At 52.3% G+C, this 18,860-nt stretch overlaps 3 protein-coding genes across 8 annotated transcripts; 1 reads left to right on the forward strand and 2 right to left on the reverse strand.

Annotated features, from left to right (window-relative positions):
• Nucleotides 1–997: 997 nt before the first annotated feature.
• OXLD1 (oxidoreductase like domain containing 1) lies at nt 998–2,504 on the reverse strand. Of its 2 annotated transcripts, none has more exons than XM_055575376.1 (2): nt 2,370–2,504; nt 998–1,563 (listed from the first exon to the last, which is right to left on the reverse strand). In XM_055575376.1, the coding sequence occupies exons 1-2, from the start codon at nt 2,424–2,426 to the stop codon at nt 1,162–1,164; spliced, it is 459 nt and encodes a 152-aa protein (XP_055431351.1). In that variant the 5' UTR covers nt 2,427–2,504; the 3' UTR covers nt 998–1,161. The 2 variants fall into 2 exon arrangements, with proteins under 2 accessions (XP_055431351.1, XP_055431352.1); XM_055575377.1 differs by having other exon boundaries at nt 2,415–2,489.
• Nucleotides 2,481–8,216, forward strand: CCDC137 (coiled-coil domain containing 137). Its single transcript, XM_055575366.1, has 6 exons — nt 2,481–2,748; nt 3,129–3,262; nt 4,701–4,923; nt 6,343–6,425; nt 6,546–6,625; nt 6,878–8,216. Exons 1-6 carry the CDS (start codon nt 2,612–2,614, stop codon nt 7,097–7,099), a joined length of 879 nt encoding a protein of 292 aa, XP_055431341.1. The 5' UTR covers nt 2,481–2,611; the 3' UTR covers nt 7,100–8,216.
• Nucleotides 8,217–8,319: 103 nt separating this feature from the next.
• Nucleotides 8,320–18,816, reverse strand: ARL16 (ADP ribosylation factor like GTPase 16). Of its 5 annotated transcripts, none has more exons than XM_055575374.1 (4): nt 18,678–18,816; nt 17,854–17,967; nt 17,161–17,276; nt 8,320–8,488 (listed from the first exon to the last, which is right to left on the reverse strand). In XM_055575374.1, the coding sequence occupies exons 1-4, from the start codon at nt 18,774–18,776 to the stop codon at nt 8,320–8,322; spliced, it is 498 nt and encodes a 165-aa protein (XP_055431349.1). In that variant the 5' UTR covers nt 18,777–18,816. The 5 variants fall into 5 exon arrangements, with proteins under 5 accessions (XP_055431349.1, XP_055431347.1, XP_055431346.1 ...); XM_055575372.1 differs by having other exon boundaries at nt 17,146–17,276; XM_055575371.1 differs by lacking the exon at nt 8,320–8,488 and adding an exon at nt 12,066–17,000 and having other exon boundaries at nt 17,146–17,276; nt 18,678–18,810.
• Nucleotides 18,817–18,860: the final 44 nt, after the last annotated feature.

Consider the following 18,860-nt stretch of genomic DNA (forward strand, 5'->3'; position numbering starts at 1 on the left):
AAGGGCCTTTGTACCTGCTGTTCCCACCACGTGGTACATTTTCTACATCTCTCACCTTCCCCTAGCTTCCTCCTCCTGGGACTTCACAAAGATCAACCCCAGGTTCATATACACATAGAAAATCTTTCTTTTTTTTTTTCCATAAATATGTTTTATTGAGAAATATACAGTAACTTCTTCCTACATCTCTGAGATTAACTACCTCTATGTTGTAGACCCCTTCAGGGGCCTCAGGCCCACTAAGGTCTGTTGTGCTTTTGTCTCCCAGGAAATCTCTTCCTGGGCCATTTTCAAATCCATAGGGTATGATCGAAGTAGATGCTCTCTGACATAAAGTGTAACAAACCTGTATTGCTACTATCATGTTTCTCTGAAAAAACCAAAGCTGATTCTGGATGACATCATTAGCCGGCCAAGATAGCTGGCACGACTGGGTGTATCCTCAGGCATTATTAGCACGGCAGCATGTCTTATGGCTGTGTTGTTTCATTCTTTTGTCCACAGATCTGCCTTAGTGGAAAATGCTGGCTTTACATTGAAGGCCTCTACCTGGGAAGGCCTGTTTTATCAGCTCAACTCCTTTGTGAAGTCGGATCACAACCCTAGCTTTTCTTTTAAATGAGGAGATAAAATAGGCATAAATTCGTTTAACCCTGTCTGTCCAGGCCACTGGTATCAGAGCTTGGAAGTCTGCAATTGGATGGATGGGACGCTTCCCAGGCCATCTGTGGGCATTTGTGCCCACCAGTGCTTTGCTAATGGCCACCTCACAGGACCAGATGGTCCTCCCTCTGCCGCACCACGGACAGTGACCAGAGCTGACCTGTGGGTGAGACTTCTGGGATGCTGGGACATGGAAGGGGGCCCCTGGGGTCATTGTCACTTGAATAGTCAAGGAAACAGGTTTATTTTCACCTTCACAGATTGGTGAAGGCTGTAGGTGCCCTGTGGACATATGATAATATGACATAAGCCTACAGATGATGACACAAAAGCCTGCTGTCTAACCACCACAGAGAACATATTTATTCTCAGGCAAAGTCAATAAACAGCTCTTCCTACTCCTGCCGACACCAGCCGCACGAACGGGCCGTGGATAAAGGGGGCGGTGCAGGATCCTGAGAAGGAGTGTGTCAGGGTGAGGGTGTCTGGCCAGGTGGCTCAGCCTCCACTCCTAATGCGGAGCTGGATCTCCATCCGGAGGAAGGCCTTGAGGTTCTCATCAGCCACGTGCTCCTCCAGGGCGGCCAGGGCCCGCTCCCCGCCGTCCTGATAGTGCAGCAGCAGCGCATCTGCGTACTCCACCCACACACAGTTGGGGCAGCCGCTCATGCAGCAGTTGGTGGGTGGCCGGAGCTCAGGTGGTGGTGGGTATAGGGGTCCTGAGGGGCCCCCACCCTGCAGGGAGGACTTGGGCTGCCCGGTGCCCGCTGCACCTGCTTGGGACCCCACTTCCACATGGTTCTTCCCAAACTCTCTGTGGGCTTCACGGACTTGGATCCTGCGAAGAAGGCTGCCGCCTCCAGGAAGCTTTTGGCACCAGTCCCAGCTGGACAGTGGCCCCTAAGGATGCAGATAAGCACATGAGTCTCTAGGAAGCTGGTAAGGCCCGGCCTGCCTCCTGCTCTGGGCAAACTTTGGCTTCCTGTCACTGGCAGGGGACTCCATGTCTTTCTCAGTTTCCTTAATTCCTGCATGATCTTAGACAAGTTACTTCTTCTTTAGACTCAGTTTCCCATTTGTAAAAGGGACATGATGCTTGGGATGAGGATGACCCATAAGTTCATGAGAGAGGCTGGGTTCAAGGCCTGGCACTAGGCAGGCACTCCAGCAGATGGTGAGTGGAGAGACTGTACCTCCAGCTAAGATGCCTTTGCCTGGTGGTCAGGACTGTGGCGGGGGTGGAGGCTTGTGAGCTCCAGGCCAAACAGCCACCTCTCCCTCTCCAACCAGTACTCCCACATTTCCCTCCCGTGACCATCCTGACTAATCGCATCACCCCTTCATCCCTCTTCCTTCTGTCACAGGAGAAGCCCAAGTCATTCCCAAGGTCCAGGGCGCAGCCTTCTCCCCACCTGGAGCCCCCACCCTGGCCCCTTGCTCTGTCTCCAGGGCACTGAACACGGGCCCAAACTTTATTTCTCTAACTTCTCCAGCGAGGAGCATCAGCTCCTATTCACTGAGGTTTCCCCAAAGGCCTTGCACACAGCAGCTGTTCAACAGGTACTGGAGGGGGGTAACTAGAGCAGAACCCGCCGGCACTACCCCGAGGTCTGATCAGCGGCGGGAAGAGCGGGGCTCCTCGGCCCCTATGGGGCCCAGCCTCCCGAACACATCCCGTCCCCGTCTCCGTCCCCGCTTGTACTTGCCCCGCCGAGGGTAGCGGCAACCACCGTCCGGCCTCCCCCAGTTACCCTCAGCAGCATTGCCCGCGGCCTGGCTCACTGCGCACGCGCTGCAGGCGGCCGTGAAAGGCGGCCGCCCTGGCCAATCCCGACCCGTCAGGGAGCTGTACATCGCCGATGGGAGCAGGAAGCGGAAGTGGCGGGCGTAGGGCGGGACCGCGCGGGAGTGCGGAAGTGGCTGTTCTGTGAACCCCGTGCTTGCAGAGATGGCTGGACTCCGGCGCGGAGCGGCGGCGGCGGTGCCGGCGGGAACGGCAGGGTTTGGGAGACCAGGGCGACCGCAGGGCCGGAGGCAGCAAGAGTTGGGGAAGCAGCGCGCGGCGCCACGGCCGGGACCGCGCAGGTGGGTGCGGATCTCACCGCCCTGAAGACACCTCGGCGCCCCTCCGCATGCCGGGCACAGCTCGCTGCCGGGTCCGGGCGGTGGGCGTCCCGGAGGGTCAGCTGGGTCGGCAGAGGCGTGACGGAGTCTCCGGTGTGGCCCATGTCACCTTCCGGGCGCCGTCTTGTCATCCTGGACGAAGTCAGGTCCTCCCACGCAGGGAGACCGGTCCAGGGACAGTCTCCGGGCGGGCTAGGACGAGGTCGTGCTCCCTTGACCTGCACGCCCGAAAGCGGCCAGGTTAGCCTGCGAAGTTTCTTTCTCCAGGCTGAGCTTCGGTTTCTCTGATTCTGTTTATGCTCCACTTGAGACCTGTCTCACCCCCGTGTTCTCCTTCACAGCAAAGAAAAGAAGAAAGTGAATTGCAAGCCCAAGAACCAGAATGAACAGGAAATTCCTTTCAGGCTGCGAGAGATTATGAGGAGCCGGCAAGAGATGAAAAATCCTATCAGTAACAAGAAGAGGAAGAAAGAGGGTAACTGCAGGCCTATGCTGGGTGGCCATAAAGCCTTGTGTGTTTGAATCCACTTAATTTCACAAGTAAAAAGAAATCTGCCAGGCTTGGGCAGTTCAGACGGTGTAGGAGCATGTGGAAGGCTGACTGAAGGCTGGTGTCACCAGGGCCAGAGCAGTGGGTGGCAGCAGGTGACAAGGTGGTTTTAGGTGAGGCTCCAAAAGGAGTCCCTGGGGCCTCATGGGCTAAGATGGAAGTGTTGATTTCTACCACTGCCCCCCAAGAGTAGTGGAGATACATCAGAGGGGACAGTCGGTTCAGATTTACTTGAAGAAAAAGGTTGCTATGTAAGGATTGAGGGGGTGAGAGGACACTGCAGGCCAGCCTTACTATGATGATGGTTCTTTGGACCAGAGTGCAGAAGTCATGGTGGAGAGAAGTGGATGGTTTCCAGAGGTTATGGAGGGAATTGATCAGACCCTCTGGGAAGCTCATTTCCACACCCCCCCCGCCCCACCCCTTTCCCCAAGGCCAGGTAGGGTGCCCACCTGTCAGCCTCTCCCTGAATGCTGGGGGAATTGGGTCCAGAGTGTTTGTGTTTCGTGTACATGTATAGCTGTATGTGTTCCTAAACATGACACTGATTTTGCAGCAATGCTGTTTTGTCATTTCTTTGTAAACCTTAGCCTTTTTATTGGGGGTTAGATGGCTGCCAAATCAATAGCGAAGTAAAGAATTGAGGAAGCAGAGGGGTAGAGGAGGTCACTGACCCAGATGGATGATGGCACATTCTGAACCATGCCCTATAGAGTCAGCACTTTTGGGGGGTTAAATTATTTTTAAAAATATAAACTTATGTATATGGTGAAATCAGTTCTGAAAGGTATGAGTTGCGGTGTCTTTGAATCCTTTTCCCTCCCCCTAGAAGAAACCACTATTCATCTTCTTTTTACCTTCCCAGGGGAAATGTTAGGCCTATTTTAGTTATTCACATGTTAGTCATACGTATTTCACATTTCACATATTAGTAAAAGCTGTACTTTCATTCTGTACATTGTTTGGTGTCCTGGGTTTTCCCTTCCAGTGTATTTTGTAGATCTTTCCATGCCCTTTCCCATAACTCCACGAAGCTCTCCTCAGCAGTTGTGCAGTGACACCTCTGGATGAACATAAGGGGATTCATTCAGCCGATCACCTAGTGACGGACACTTAAGGTCTCGTCACTTTTTTCAGCTGAGCTGCAGAGGACATCTTTGATGTGTGCCAGTGAGCTGTGGGGATGCTACCCCAGGGTGCCCCCAGCTGGCATCTTAGAGATTGTTTAGTTCCCATATGAGCCTGCTGTTCCCTTTCTGCAGCCTGGGGAGGGGAGATGAACATGGGTGACCAGCCCAGCACCACCCAGTCCACCCCTCCTGCCTTCATCACTCTCCCCTCTGAGGTCTCCCTTTGTCCTCAGCCCAGGCGGCCTTCAGTAAGACATTGGAGAAGGAAGCAAAGGGGGTGGAACCAGACATTGCCATACCCAAGTTCAAGCAGAGGAAGTGGGAGTCCGACAGGGCCTATGTCCGGCGCATGGAACAGGAGGCCCAGCATGTGCTGTTCCTCAGCAAGAACCAAGCCAACCGACAGCCCGAGGTGCAGGCGGCTCCCAAGAAGGAGAAGTCAGAGCGGAAGAAAGCGTGAGTGGGAGCTGGAGGGGCTGGGAGGCAAGGCTGTGGGGTTCCTCGAATGTCTTCTACATTGACAGCATCTTGTTGCCAAGGGGCACCCTCCTCACCCCATGATTCAGAGCAATCAGGACCTGGTGTCAGTCTCTGTTTTTCTCTGCACCTCAGCCTCTTGACCTGGGAGGCTCTGAACCCACAGAACTCTGAAAGCCTAGCCTTCAGAGTTTGTCTGTGCCTCTCTGTGGAAAGCATCAAGGGATCCAGGAGCCAAGCGAGGGCTAGCTGTCCCCTCCAGCCCAGTCATTGTAGGGAAGTAGAAAAAAGGTGAGGCTCCTTCCCAGGAGTGCTTGCAAGCCACCAGGGGGACTGTTCCTGCCCCACAGAAGTCAGTTTCCAGGATTGACCTTTCCAGCCCCAAAAAGATTTGAGAGCCTGTAGCTGTGTCATTTGGACAAGTTCTGTGATCTCTCAGACTCAGCTTCCTGGTGGAGATACTGGCACCAGGAGGAAGCCCACCACCAGCTGCCCATCCCTACTCTCAGCCCTGGAGAAGTCTAGGACACAAGCTATGTGATACCTTCTTGAGCTTGTGGGTGGGGGCTGGGACAGTGGTTTTAGCAAACAAATGCTTTTTGAGATGTGTTTCTGCCTCTACTGAAACTTTCGTCATGAACCAAGCCAGGCTTTCATCAGAAATTTCTCTGAAAGCAGCGACTGCCTGGGCAGCCCAGTGCTGCCACTGCGAGGGGCATGAGTTCCATCCCTGCTTGGGGGAACTGAGATTCTGCATGCCATGTGGCATGGACTTAATTTAAAAAGAAAGAAAAAAATTTCCCTAAAGCTGTAAAAGTTGGATTGTTCTCAGCTTTGTGGAGTTTCTCCGTGTCCACTTATAGTACACATACTCATATTAACCAATGAAAATAACATCACACAAAACCTGTCCCAGGTACCAGTAAAAGCCACAGTGATCTCCAGCACTCATTGGACGCTGATTCCAGTAACGGTAAGGAGCCACATCACACATGCTACTGTGCAGGGCCCTTGAGACCCAGCAGCACGGTTGACACTTGGGGCAGGTGATTCTCTGGGGTGGGGGCTGTTCCATGCCCCGTAGGACAGTGAGCGGCATACCCTGCCTCCACCCATGAGGTGCCAAGAGCACCCCCACACACACACATTGTAACAGCCCAGGACATCTCTAGACATTGTCACATGGCTCCAGGGCTACTGATGCTGAGGACCCTTGACCTAGAGCTTTGGGAGGGTCTGCTGGGTTCAGGAGTGCTCTCTGTAGGTCGTGGGGTTTGGAGGTAGCCCCCTGGGGTCTGCCGTGGATCATCCCTCGTGAGCAGGGGTGACCTCTGCCTCTTCCCGAGTCCAGTGAACCGAGGGTTTAGGAGTAAGAGCAGCACTATGCTCTCTTCCCAGGTTCCAGAAGCGGCGACTGGACAAGGCTCGGCAGAGGAGGGAGGAGAAGGCAGCAGAGAGGCTAGAGCAGGAGCTGCTCCAAGGTAGCTTTTCCGGAAGCAGTTGTGTTGGGGTCAGTGGGTGGGCTAACAGTGGCTCTGGGTGCCAGGGCTGCGGGGCTTGTGTGAGCAGCAGGCTTCAGCTGTGCTCCTCTGCCCCTCCAGACACGGTGAAGTTTGGTGAGGTCGCGCTGCAGCCGCCAGAGCTGACCGCCAAGCCCAGGATGAGCATGAGTAGGGACCAGGTAAGCAAGGGTTCCGGGAGTTGCCCTTTTTGCCCCTTGATGCTGCAGGGTCCAGGGCATACAGGAGAGCACCACGTTCTCACGGACTGACTTTTGGACTTTTGAACTGACCTAGATCCTTCCTGGCGTGCTGTGATTCATGGGGTCGCAAAGAGTCGGACACGACTGAGCGACTGAACTGAACTGAGACCCTTCCTTAACCTCCCCTCCTTCCCGAACCTGTGCCTCAGCCTCCCTCTCTCTGTTCTTCAGCCTGGCAAGAAATCACTGATGCTGAAGAAGCTTTTAAGCCCCGGCAGTGTGTCCCGGCCTCTGACCACCTCGCTGGCCAGACAGAGGATCGTGGCGGAGGAGAGGGAGCGGGCCGTGAACGCCTACAGGGCGCTAAAGAGACTGCAGCGGCAGCGGCAGGGGACTCAGTCGCCACAGCCACCCCACCTCCCTCCCGGGAAGAAGCCAGGGACGCAGCTGTGATGAAGAGGGACCAGAGCTGCTGCACCTCGGCTGGAGCTGGACAAGCAGATGGCCTACAGTCGAGAGTCCTTTCCCAGGACATATCCTGGGACTCAGGTGGGGGAGTGGGCTCCTGTGTTTTTTCTCCCTAGAGACTGGTCTTTCAGGAGTGACCATCCACTGGACCCATATCTCGCACAGAGCATCATCTGTCTCCTGAGCCCCCATAGATGGAGCCACCACCTGGGTGAGATGCAGTCAGCGTCGTTCCCTTAAGCCTAGCGTCACATGCAGCTTTGTTCTGAACACACAGGTCCAGGCTGAGACACAACCCAGGGCCACTTTAGGGAGGGCCAATCCCATAATCCTGTCCCTAAATGCCAGTGAGTTGTAGATACTGCTGACTCGATAAGCGAGGCTCTACCGGATTCGACAGAGCCACACGGCTGGAGCCAAAGCCAGACAGCAGGCTGGTGTAGGGCAGGGGCAGGGGGTCAGCATCTAGGCCACCTAGACCACTGTCATCATGGTCCCCACAGGGCAGGCAGCGCCACCCCAGCTTATGTTGGGGTGCGAAGACTAAGCCACCCACACTGCGGATGGGGAGGCTGAGTCCTTATATCATCAGGGTCTCTGGGGAGGACACGGCGGAGCTCTCTAGCAGGTCAAGAGTGGCTAGACAGCAAGGACAGGGGCCCAGCTCAGGGCTCTCGTGATCAGAGGAGCCATGTGAGTTTCTGCTAAGGGCAGGGCCTGGCAAGGTTTGAACCTCCCACGGGTGCCAAAGGAGAGAGCACCTGGGTTTAATTCTCCTGCTCAGGTGTGGGATATAAATGAGAGCATGGGGATGTGGCTTACAGGCTGCTAGCAGTCGAACATGGAGGGACAGGGTCAGGGCGCTCATCGCCCTGTTGGAGGTTGACAGCCGCTGGGCTGCCTTGCTCTCTACAGCTCAGGCTCCTCTAGCCAGCAAAGACGGCCTGGGCACCTCAGCCAGTGCTCGGCCTCAGCGCTGGCCAGGGTGGCCTGAGAGAATGAGTGTGGAGTGGTATGGGGTCTGTTTTGCTCTTCCCCAAGTTTGTATTTTATGCAGTGAAGTTTATTTTTGAATTAAAAGATTGAAGTTCTGGAAGCTGTACCTGGAATCAGGATGTCACTCTCTAGGGAGTGTTTCTGCATGGTGGGTGGCCCCAGCCCTTGCATGGAGCAGCCAGGTGCTGGCTGGCTGCAGTAGCCAGGACTCACCCCCCATCACATGGCAGTTGGGGCGGGCAGCGCATCTCTCGTTCAGTGCTGGCATCCTTCTTACAATTGGGTTCTGAGACAGGCAGGGCAGTGAGAGCAAGGGATGAGGTGGAGCCGCTGAGAAACACCAGTGTTTCCTGGACGCACTGTAAGTATGGATTGAACCTGGGAATGAGGAAACAGGTCATGGTGAAGGAAGTTTGCCCTTGGTCACATGAAATGTGGAAATTATATTTCCTTAGACCCTTGTTGGAGTGCCTCTAAAAACTGGTCAAGTCGCCTCAGCTGGCTTTACCATCAGAGATGTCATCAGGCCCAACCTAACCCATGAGCGATGGTGACCAGGCTGGGGTCATCCCTCAGAGATGGGCCCCCAAGCTGGGCATCACCCCTCAGGAATGCACCCAGATTCGGGTCACCTCTAGAGATAGAACCCAGGTAGGATCAGCCATCAGGACATCCAGCCTGCGTTAAGGGTGTTGACTCTTAGCATGAAATAAGATCTTTGGCCAAAATGAGTTTATTGGAATCAGAATTTCAATTCAGAACAAGCAAACTGTGTGGCAAGTTGGAGGAGACAAAGGGAAGGTGAGCTTTTACTAGGTTTTAGGAGGAATTGATGCTTTTGAACTGTAGTGTCGGAGAAGACTCTTGAGTCCCTTGGACTGCAAGGAGGTCAAACCAGTCAATCATAAAGGAAATCAGTCCTGAATATTCATTGGAAGGACTGATGCTGAAGCTGAAGCTCCAATACTTTGGCCACCTGATTTGAAGAACTGATTCATTTGGAAAAGACACTGATGCTGAGAAAGATTGAAGGCAGGAGAAGAAGGGGACAATAGGGGAGCAGATGGTTGGATGGCCTCACCGACTCGATGAACATGAGTGTGAGGAAGCTCGGCAAGTTGGTGATGGACAGGGAAGCCTGGCATGCTGAAGTCTGTGGGGTCGCAAAGAGTCAGACACGACTGAGCGACTGAACTGAAGTGAGGAGGAAATGAGGAGGGATCTGGTTTTCCATTGGCTGCAATGAGTAGCTTGTTTCTGAATCAGAGGAAATCTTCCTGCTGGGCCTGTGAGCTGTGGTGCTGAGGGATGCATGCATGAGAGAGCCTTCCCTTCAGAGCTTCCCGACCCCATTCTGATTGAGCTTTCCTTTGCTCATTTCCACATTTCCCCCTCCCTTTTGATCCGGGTCTTTCCTTGAGAGCATCACTGATCAGTTTTAGTGGAATTGTGTTTTGTCCCTCAATGCCAGGACCTTGCCTGGACATCGTGTCCCACATCAGAGAGAAAGTGCATAGTGATTGACACTGAGTGCGGCCACGTTTGAGTAACAAGGAAAGTAGAAGGAGAAACTCTCAGCCACTTTCCCTGTTAAAATCATACCTTGTAAAGAAGGTACAGGCATCAGTAGTCCTCTCAAGGCACTGAGTCAACATCATTGTATTTAGTGTGCATTTCTGCAGGGGGTTGACCAGAAGCATGTACAAAGTTTTAAAACAGGGAATTCCTGGTGGTTCAGTGGTTAGTACTTTGCACTTTCCCTGCCAAGAGCCCAAGTTCAATCCCTGGTTGGGGAACTAAGATCATGCAAGCTATGCAGCATGGGAAAAAAAAAACAGAAACAAAAAACCAAAACTATGCAAAGCAGAATGCAAAAGTAATATATGACAACTAGCTTGTATGATGGTTCTAAACCATGACCCTAGACCTGAAGGTAGCTGAATAAATCAAAGGGCCAAGGAGAGTCAGGTGAAATTTGTGCTTGTTCCCTCATCTTGTGTAATTGAGTTTCTACTTCTCCAAAGGTGTTTATCCAAGTAGTAGTAGTTGTATTTTCTATTGGACAAATGCCTCCTTATTCATTAAGTACGAGATCAAAGTCTCTGTGGCTGTCTAAAGTTACTTTAGCAGATGAATCAAGCGATAGTTGTTGGGCTGCAAAATTTCTGGTTATGTGCTTATTGGCACTTACTCTGACCTAAGGAGGTTTTGATGAGAACTGGCCAAATGACACAGACTTGCATAGACAGCACTTGACCAATAAAGTGGGTTCCTCAGTCGCTATGAAGTTCAAAAAGTGTTCCTTTCCAATGGTATCTGAGCCACAGAGGAGGCAGTGGCCTGGCTGGGTGGAAAAGCTTCAGTCCAATGAAGAAACATGCAAATCATTGTTGCTGTTTGGTCATTAAGTCATGTCTGACTCTTTGCAACCTCATGGGCTATAGCGCACCAGGCTCCTCTGTCCGTGGGATTCCCTGGGCAAGAATACTAGAATGGGTTGCCATTTCCTTCTCCAGAGGATCTTCCCGACCAAGGGATGGAACCTGTGTCTCCAGCATAGGCAGGGTCCTTTACCACTGAGTCACCAGGGAAGCCCTGCCAATACCAAGAATTATACCCATGAGATGGTGGGCAGCTCTGTGAAACCCACTTGCCAAACCTCGAATGGTCTGTCAGGCAATTTGGAGCGTCTGGGAGGGAGCCGCGTGGACACTTTCTGGATTGCATTTTCAGAATGTGACACCAACCCTGGATCCAATATCTTTCCACATAATGCTGCATAATTGCCTGATAGTGTCTGCTGAGAATTCATTACTTGGGAAAGCAACACTGAAGCCTGCACGCTGGTGTTCAGATTCATAACGTCCAGCACTGTAAACAGCGTGTCTACCTGCCCCCTCACTTTATCACCACCAGTCTGGTGTAAGGACACGATCTGTTCACTCCTGTTGGAAGAGCACTAAGTGTTGTGGGTTCAGTATCTTTTTTTCTTGATTTGCTGAGGTTTATTGGAGACCTCCACAATTGGGAATCGAGCTCTGAGGCAGGGACTGTTCAGTAGTACTGGGGTTGAGCATTGAGAATGTAGCTCCAGTATAGAAAATTCATTCCCAGTCTGGAGAGTTGTTTCTCTGAACCAATTAAGAGGGAGACTTGGAAAAACTGATTTCCTGGAGTCCCATCACTGAGAAATGTTCTTTTATAACCAGTGATCTGGTAAGTAAACTGTCTCTGAGTTCTGTGAGCCACTCTAGCATATTAGTTGAACCTGAGGAGGGCGGTCTTGGGAATCCAATTTATAGCCTAGCTGTCAGTCAAGAGCAGAGGTAGCAACCTGGGCTTGCAGTTGGCTCCTGAGGGCAGTTGTGCAGTCTTGCACCTCATCTTATAAAAACAGAAGGCATATAACTGCCCTTCGGGACATGCTAAATGGAAACCAGTAAGGGTGGCTGAAAAAGACCCTGATGCTGGGAAAGATTGAAGGGGGGAGAAGGGGACGACAGTGGATGAGATGATTGGATGGCATCACTGACTCAATGGACATGAGTTTGAGTAAACTCCGAGAGTTGGTGATGGACAGGGAGGCCTGGTGTGCTGCAGTCCATGGGGTCACAGAGTCGGACATGACTGAGTGACTGAACTGAAGGGTGGCTGAACCCAGTGTGGGGTAGAAAGTTGGGTGCCATGGTGGCCCTGTGTGGAGGGCAAGAGCCTGTGAGCACCCCCGTAGCGGCAGCTGCTGGGACTTTGGATGGGAGAACTTCTGCTTGAGGGGGGTTTACCACCTTGCCACCTGACAATAACTGAAGCTGCCCCAGTGACTGAAGGATATAAAATGATCTTAAGCTCCAGTAGCTGTCATGTCTCGGACAATGTCAGAGAAACACTTTAATGCCGGTGGCAGTGCCCAGAAGGTTTCCATATAGACATGGAAGTGGAAATGGCTTATGCCAGACCGAGCTGCCTGCAGACTGCAAGGAGGTGCAGGAAGCCTTTTCATCCGGGCGGACCCTGGAACCATGAGGAGGTGCTGGACTCTACTTGGGAGTCACTTGGACAGTGCCCTACAAACTGCTCTCGACTGACCAACAAAGAGCTGTTCACTTTGTAAACGGCAGTTCCAAGTTGAATGGACAGCATTTGTTTGGAAAGCTTCTACGTAAAGACCAGCAAATGGAGACTGACTGAAATAGGTTAAAAAGGACCAGCTTGTTTGGGCTAAATTACATGCATTTTTCCTAGCAGTGATGAAGCACTGAGCTGTAGAAGCCCCTGTGTTTGAGTTTTTACTGACTGGGGTAGCGGCCAATGGCCTGGCCATATGGTCAGGCAGGAGGGCAGTGGCCTCTTTAAGGATGTCCAGTTGGGGCACAGTCCCATGGAAATCGATGATAACCATTTGAGGGGTGTGTTGAGTAGGACATGTCAGTGCGTATCAGAAGAACCCCTTTCCAGGTTTGGAAGGTGGCTGGAACAAAGATACCCCATGTGCTCCCATGAGATAACTACCTGGGTCCATGACATCTGTGGACATGGGCACTGCAGCAACACTGAGATGGGCTGAATGTAGATAAACAGGCAGACCTCATTTTATTATGCCTCACAGATAACTTTTTTTTTTAACAAATTGAAGGTTTGTGACAACCGTATCAAGCAAGTCTATAGGTGTCATTTTTCCAAAAGCATTTGCTCACTTCATGTCTGTGTGTCACATTTTGGCAATATTCACAGTACTTCACACTTACACACTGGGGAACCAAGATATGTGTGTGGCTGACTTTATTATACTTGCTTTATTGTGGTGGTCTAGGACTGGAATACACAGCATCACAGAGGTGCCTGTAGACCTCTTGCACCCTCTGAGGTCCAAAATGCCAGTAACAATTGTCCTGTCTGCCAACGTGAGACACTGAGACCATGGATCTTCATGTGCCAGGTGCACTGGTGGGCAGGCCCTGAGCACAGGGTCACATCAGACTGGTGCCAGAAACCCAGGGCTACAAGGGGTTCTGACGTGAAGAGATGCCAACTCTGGACAGTGCTTTGCCGCCCTGGTGGTAGATGCAAATGCTCAGAATACTATGAAAGAATCACAACAGAGGATTTTGCACCAGTTTGGGCAGCCGACCATCACTTCATCAGACCAAGGAACTCACTGTGATGTCTACCGATGGACAGATATTATTCTAGATGTTTCTGTGAAGGTGTTTTTTAGATGAGATTAACATCAGTAGACTTTATGCATAAAGCAGATTACCTTCCATAATACAGGTGGACTTCAGTTAAGACTTTAATAACAGAAAAGACTGACCTCACCCGCACAAAGAAGGCTTTGCCAGCCCATGGCCTTCAGACTATAAACATCCCGTCAACCTGCTTCACCAGCCTGCTGCCCAGTCCTGCCGATTGTGGACTTGCCAGCCTCCACAATGACATGAGCTCATTCCTTAAAATAAATGTCATTCTCTCTTTCTCCTGTTCTCTCTGTTTGTATTAATAGATACACATAGGTGCTGGATCACAGCCCCCACCCCCAGCTATACCATCCAAAATATTTCCAGAGTATCCACTGGTGGCCAGACTGTCCCACTTAAGAACCACTGTGTATATAAATCTTTTGTTTCTTGCTGCTAGTTTGTGGTCTGCTTCATCTATGTCTTATACATTTCTTGACAGTTTACTCCTGAATATTAAAAACTATCACTTTGTGAATGAAAGTCACAATTCATTAAATTGTCTAACTTTACTGATATTTAAAAAATATTTTACTTTACTCATTTTTAACAGGTGGGCAACTGAATTATCTTAAACATATTGTTATATACTTATATTTCATACAAGTATAATGTATACAAAATATATTTGGTGATGACACAAGTGTTCCAGGCCTGCTCTTAGCGTGGGGGCCAGGAGGAGGCAGTCTTTGCTATGGTCCTTGGCTGATACCTGGGGGACTCTTGCCCACTTGCCCACCCACCCTCCCAGCCAGTCTAGGAATGAGGACACCAGAGGGCAGCATCAGCACTTTTGAGAACTCAGTACTGACTTCAGGGAGCCCTGTGGCATCCACATGGACTCTGGGGGTCCAGGGTCCATTGCATCGACGAGCTCTGTAGGTGACTCTGGGAAAGCAGAGTGGGGAGAACAGAATGGATGGGCTCCTCCAATGGCCAACCTTGGGAGGTGGTGTTGGGGCCTAGTGGGACCGCAGCATTCAGAAGCTCACCCTGCAATCTGGGCGAGTGGGGAGTGTGCACAGGTGGCACATTCTCCAGGGAGAACGACCAGCCCCTCACCAGATTCTCAGGTTCCAGACAGCAGAACAGCTCAGAACCTTGCTCCATCCCAGATGGGAAGATGGGTTCTGGGCAGCCAGCATGCCTTCCTGGGTCACAGTCACAGAATGGTCCCCACCAGGGCTCCAAACTTCTGCCGCGCCCATGTTCAGGTGTTACAAACACTGCAAAGCACTCTCCTACGGCCTTAGACTGACGCAGCCAGCCAGCGGCTCCCTCCAAAACTAGCTATTCTCTCCAGGTTTCGGGAAGGCTGTCTTTAAGATTGTTCAGGATGGCTTGCCCAACCCCAGGGCCTCTTCACAGAGAGTATTTACTCCATCTGAGAGCTGTTTCTCAGAACAACTGGGGAAACAGAAGCAGGCTGAGGATGTAGGTCAACTTGAAGCCCAGACCCCTCAGCCCACTCTCCTGGAGTGTGTACTGAGCCCCCTGCCTGGCCCCTCTGGGCTTGGACATCTGGCCCTGGGATCAGAGTGGGTGAGGCCAAAGCACAACCACAGGGGTGGCCCAAGCAGGCCAGTGTGAACTGTTCTGGCCCTAGAGAAACCGCAGGGTGTTGGGGCCCTGGGTCCCCACAAGGCTAAAGGGGGCCATGCAGGCCTTCCAAAGGCCCTTGGAGCCCAGTGAGCTAGACCACCAGCTGAGACAGAGGAAGGTATTGTAGGAAAACTCACAACCACACTCAGAAGCAGAGGATTTCTTACTAGACTGCAGCAGGTTTAATAGCGGCCCCAAAGGTATGCCCAAGTTGTAACCCCCAGAACCTACAAAGAGGACCTGATTTGGAAAAACAATCTTTGTACATGTGATTGTGGATTTTGAGATGAACTCAATCTGGATTAAGGTGGGCCCTTGTTTGTGCTCAGCTGCTCAGTTGTGTTGACTCTTTGCGACCCCATGGGCTGTAGCCTGCCAGGCTCCTCTGTCCATAGACTTTTCCAGGCAACAATACTGGAGTGGGTTGCCATTTCCTACTCCAGGGGATCGTCCTGACCCAGGGATCAAACCTGTGTCTCTTGCAATTCCTGCATTGGCAGTCTGATTCTTTACCACTGTTACATCCTCATAAGAAGGAAAGATCAGAGAATGTCCCTGGTGGTACAGTGGGTAAGACTCTGCCTGCCTATGTGGGAACATGGATTCAAACCCCGGTCTGGGAAGATGCCACATGCTGTGGAGCAACTAAGCCTGAGTGCAACAACTACGCCCTAGAAGCCTGTACCCTAGACCCTGTGCTCCGCAACAAGAGAAAAGTCAAAGTATTAGTCACTCATTCGTGTCCAACTCTTTGGACCCGATGGACTGTAGCTCCCAGGCTCCTCTGTCCATGGAATTCTCCAGGCAAGAATACTGGAGTGGGTTGCCATTCCCTTCTCCAGGGGAGCTTCCCAATTCAGGGATTGAACCCAAGTCTCCTGCATTACAGGCGATTCTTTACCGTCTAAGCCACGAGGGAAGCCCACAACAAGAGAACCCATCGCAACAAGCCCATGCACTACTCTTAGCCCCAGCTCTCTGCAACTAGAGAAAGCCCTCACGCAGCAACAAAGACCCAGCACAACCAAAAAAATAATAAAAAAACAAAAAAAGACAAGAGTCAGGGATTCAAGTCCTGCAAGCCACAAGCCAAGGACACCATGCAGCAACCACAGCAAGGAATGGATTCTCCCTTGGAGTCTGCAAAAGGATCACCCCTGATGATACCTCAATTTCAGACTTCTGGCTTCCAATCCTATGACTGTTAAGTTTATGTTGCTACAAGCCACCGTTTATGGTGATTCTTTACAGGGGCCCTAGGACACAAATGCACCAGCAATAGATGTAGGTGTTTCCTGCAAGCTCTCTTAGCTGAGAACACAGCAGGCCATGGGGGAACTATGGCCTGAGGGTCTGGCCATGAGCTCACCAGCACCTCCCATACCCCATCAGAGCCTCTCTCTACCCTGGCCTACCTGTGGGATCCCTGACCACTGAGGCACCTCTGAGTAGTAAATGTTTACTGTTTCTAACCCAAAGCCTGGTTTTTCCTACCACACTGACTCATGTACCTGACGCTGTCTGTGGGGTATCCCACCGTTAGGGTACCAGAAACTTTACAGGTTGGAGCTTGTATCACAGTTGAGAGAGCAGATGTCCTGGGGAGAGGGGAACAATTCCCCTAAAACCATCCCAGGATGGTACAGGACACAAGCCACCTGGCAGGCCTGTCTTCCTCTCCCAACCCTGGAGCCAGAGGGCAGATATCAGGAGTTTCTGTAACCTGGGTGACTCAGTTTATCCATCACTGCAACTCAGCACAGAAACCCGTCTTCCAGGGCTTAGCCTGCTTTTATAAAAGCAACAGACAGCCGGTGGCCAAGCAGTACCGCCTCTGCCTTCTTGCCACAGAGCAGGCCAGCCATGCTTCTCCACCCTGCAGTCAACCATTGGTTCTGTGGGTGTCCTGGAGCCAGCGCAGCACGTCTGACAAGCCAGTGCCTTTCCAGGCACTGATTTCTAAGGTGGTGATGTTCTGCTTGGCACAAGCAATGAGGTCCGGGAGCCTGATTAACGACTTCATCTCTTCTATGGTCATGTAACAGGGCAGGTCACTGGAGTGAAAGCAGCACATATCAGAGTGGGCTGCCAGAAGCCCACCCTAGCCATCACTGTGCCCCTCCCACCCCCCAGTGCGCCACCCTCTTGGTTACCCTCTACAGGAGCTCCGCCCTGGGGCACACCTGCACTCCTGCTCACCTCACAGACACGTACATTTTATTGAAGAGAATCAGAACTGATGCTTTTGCAAGTTCTTCTGCCGACAGGAGACCCAGGAGCTGCACACAGGATGCGGAGAGCTGGGTGGGGTTAGAGGCATCCACCATGAACTGGAAAGAAGTGAATGGAGATTAGGGCCCCCCCTGGGATGAAATACCATCCTTGCCAAATCTCTATTCACATCACAAGCCTGGCTCAGGAAGAGCAAGGAAGGCTTCAGGAAAAGCAGAGGGGAGCGAGCTATGCAAGAATCACCAGTGTTATTTGTTTCCACCTACACGGAAGTCGCTCTACTCGTGTAGCCATTACTTTTACAAGGAGGTGTCCCAGAATTTGGGGCATAGATCTTGCCAGGATGGGATGAACCAGGGCATACATAATTAAAACATAAAACACACAAACACACCCAGAACAATAAGACAGTGAGTGGATGACACAGTTATCTGCAGAGAAGAAATACTGTCTTCAGCAACCCTTTGGTGAGCTTTCACGTTTGCCTGGGAGCAGCAGCATTAGGGAGCAGCTGGAGTCCCAGAGGGAAGCAGTTCTGGCCTGGGCCATGTTTCCTTGACTAGCATAGCTGCCTGGGAACCCAAATTCTATCCCACACAAAGTGAAACTGGGGACTAGACAACCCTGAAATGGGGACTTTCTTCCCCAAAGGAAGGGCAAAAGACTAGGACCTACCAGGAGAGAATGACAGTTTCCATAGTAACTGGACCAGATGGGGCCCATGCAGCCCCCCAGCTCCCGGATGGTGATCTTTTTTTGAGCCACAATGTCCGTTAAATTGGTACCCACCTGTGGAAAAAACCGGGATGTAGAGACCACTACAAGCACTTTCCCACTGGCAACTCCTGGAGAGCAATGTGCCCAGCCCTTTACACTGCGACCTAACCACTAACATAGGTCTTCTCAAGTGTTTAGGCTCTAAGGCAGAACCCACAAGGGAGGAGGTCTAAAGACGCTCCCCGGGGTGCAGGACCCACAGGGCTGGCTGTGACACCCACCAAAGGGATTCGCCCTGTGCGGGGAGCAGCAAACTCAATCTGACCAGTGGTGAGGGGCAGGCGGCTCCGGATGCCCTGCGACTCTGTCCCGGCGGAGCCAGGCTCCCCGCGGTGACGCCCACCACCTCCGGAAAGGTGTCTTGAACACACCCACCAGTCAGACCCTTGCTTCCCTTTAAAGGAACCCAAAGCTCTGCTAATCTCAAGGGGACCCACTTCTAAACCTGCAGGACGCCTACCGTGGGCCGCGTCGGGGGCGGATCGCCCAGGTCGCCCTTCCCATCCCGGGAACTCAACTGTGCCAGGAAGTCAAGGACTCTTGAGTGGGGCCAAGGAGGGCTCGTCGGCCGGACCCCGCCCCCAGCCCGAGCGCCCCCGACGCACCCCGCCCCGCTCGCGACCAGCGCCCCTCGGATCCCCACGCCCCTCCGGACCCCCTCCACCCCCAGCCCGGCGCGGAAGGATAGTCTGCAGGCGCTTCACCAACAGCGACTTCCCCACCCCCGTGGCCCCCAGGAGGAGACACATCCCGCTTCCCGCTCCACTCGACAGCCTTAGCTCCGAGAGCCACGCAAGGGCCACCCTCAGCTCTGCTCTCATCGGATAGATTCCGCTGCCGCGCAGCTCATTGGCTCCCGACTCTAACCGTCTCACTAGGCGCGGTCTAATCGGCGTCCAGCGTCT

This window comes from Bubalus kerabau, chromosome 4 (genome assembly GCF_029407905.1).
Source record: "Bubalus kerabau isolate K-KA32 ecotype Philippines breed swamp buffalo chromosome 4, PCC_UOA_SB_1v2, whole genome shotgun sequence".
Classification (NCBI taxonomy): Eukaryota; Metazoa; Chordata; class Mammalia; order Artiodactyla; family Bovidae; genus Bubalus; species Bubalus kerabau.

Coding starts and splice junctions, on each gene's coding strand:
- OXLD1 (XM_055575376.1), bottom strand. CDS start 2,426: ATGCTGCTGAGGGTAACTGGGGGAGGCCGGACGGTGGTTGCCGCTACC. Junction 1,564..2,369: donor TTGCCGCTACCCTCGGCGGG/GCAAGTACAAGC, acceptor CTGCATCCTTAG/GGGCCACTGTCCAGCTGGGA.
- CCDC137 (XM_055575366.1), top strand. CDS start 2,612: ATGGCTGGACTCCGGCGCGGAGCGGCGGCGGCGGTGCCGGCGGGAACG. Junction 4,924..6,342: donor AAGTCAGAGCGGAAGAAAGC/GTGAGTGGGAGC, acceptor CTCTCTTCCCAG/GTTCCAGAAGCGGCGACTGG. Junction 6,426..6,545: donor AGAGCAGGAGCTGCTCCAAG/GTAGCTTTTCCG, acceptor CTGCCCCTCCAG/ACACGGTGAAGTTTGGTGAG.
- ARL16 (XM_055575371.1), bottom strand. CDS start 18,776: ATGAGAGCAGAGCTGAGGGTGGCCCTTGCGTGGCTCTCGGAGCTAAGG. Junction 17,968..18,677: donor TCCTCCTGGGGGCCACGGGG/GTGGGGAAGTCG, acceptor TTTTTTCCACAG/GTGGGTACCAATTTAACGGA. Junction 17,277..17,853: donor GAAACTGTCATTCTCTCCTG/GTAGGTCCTAGT, acceptor ACTTCTTTCCAG/TTCATGGTGGATGCCTCTAA.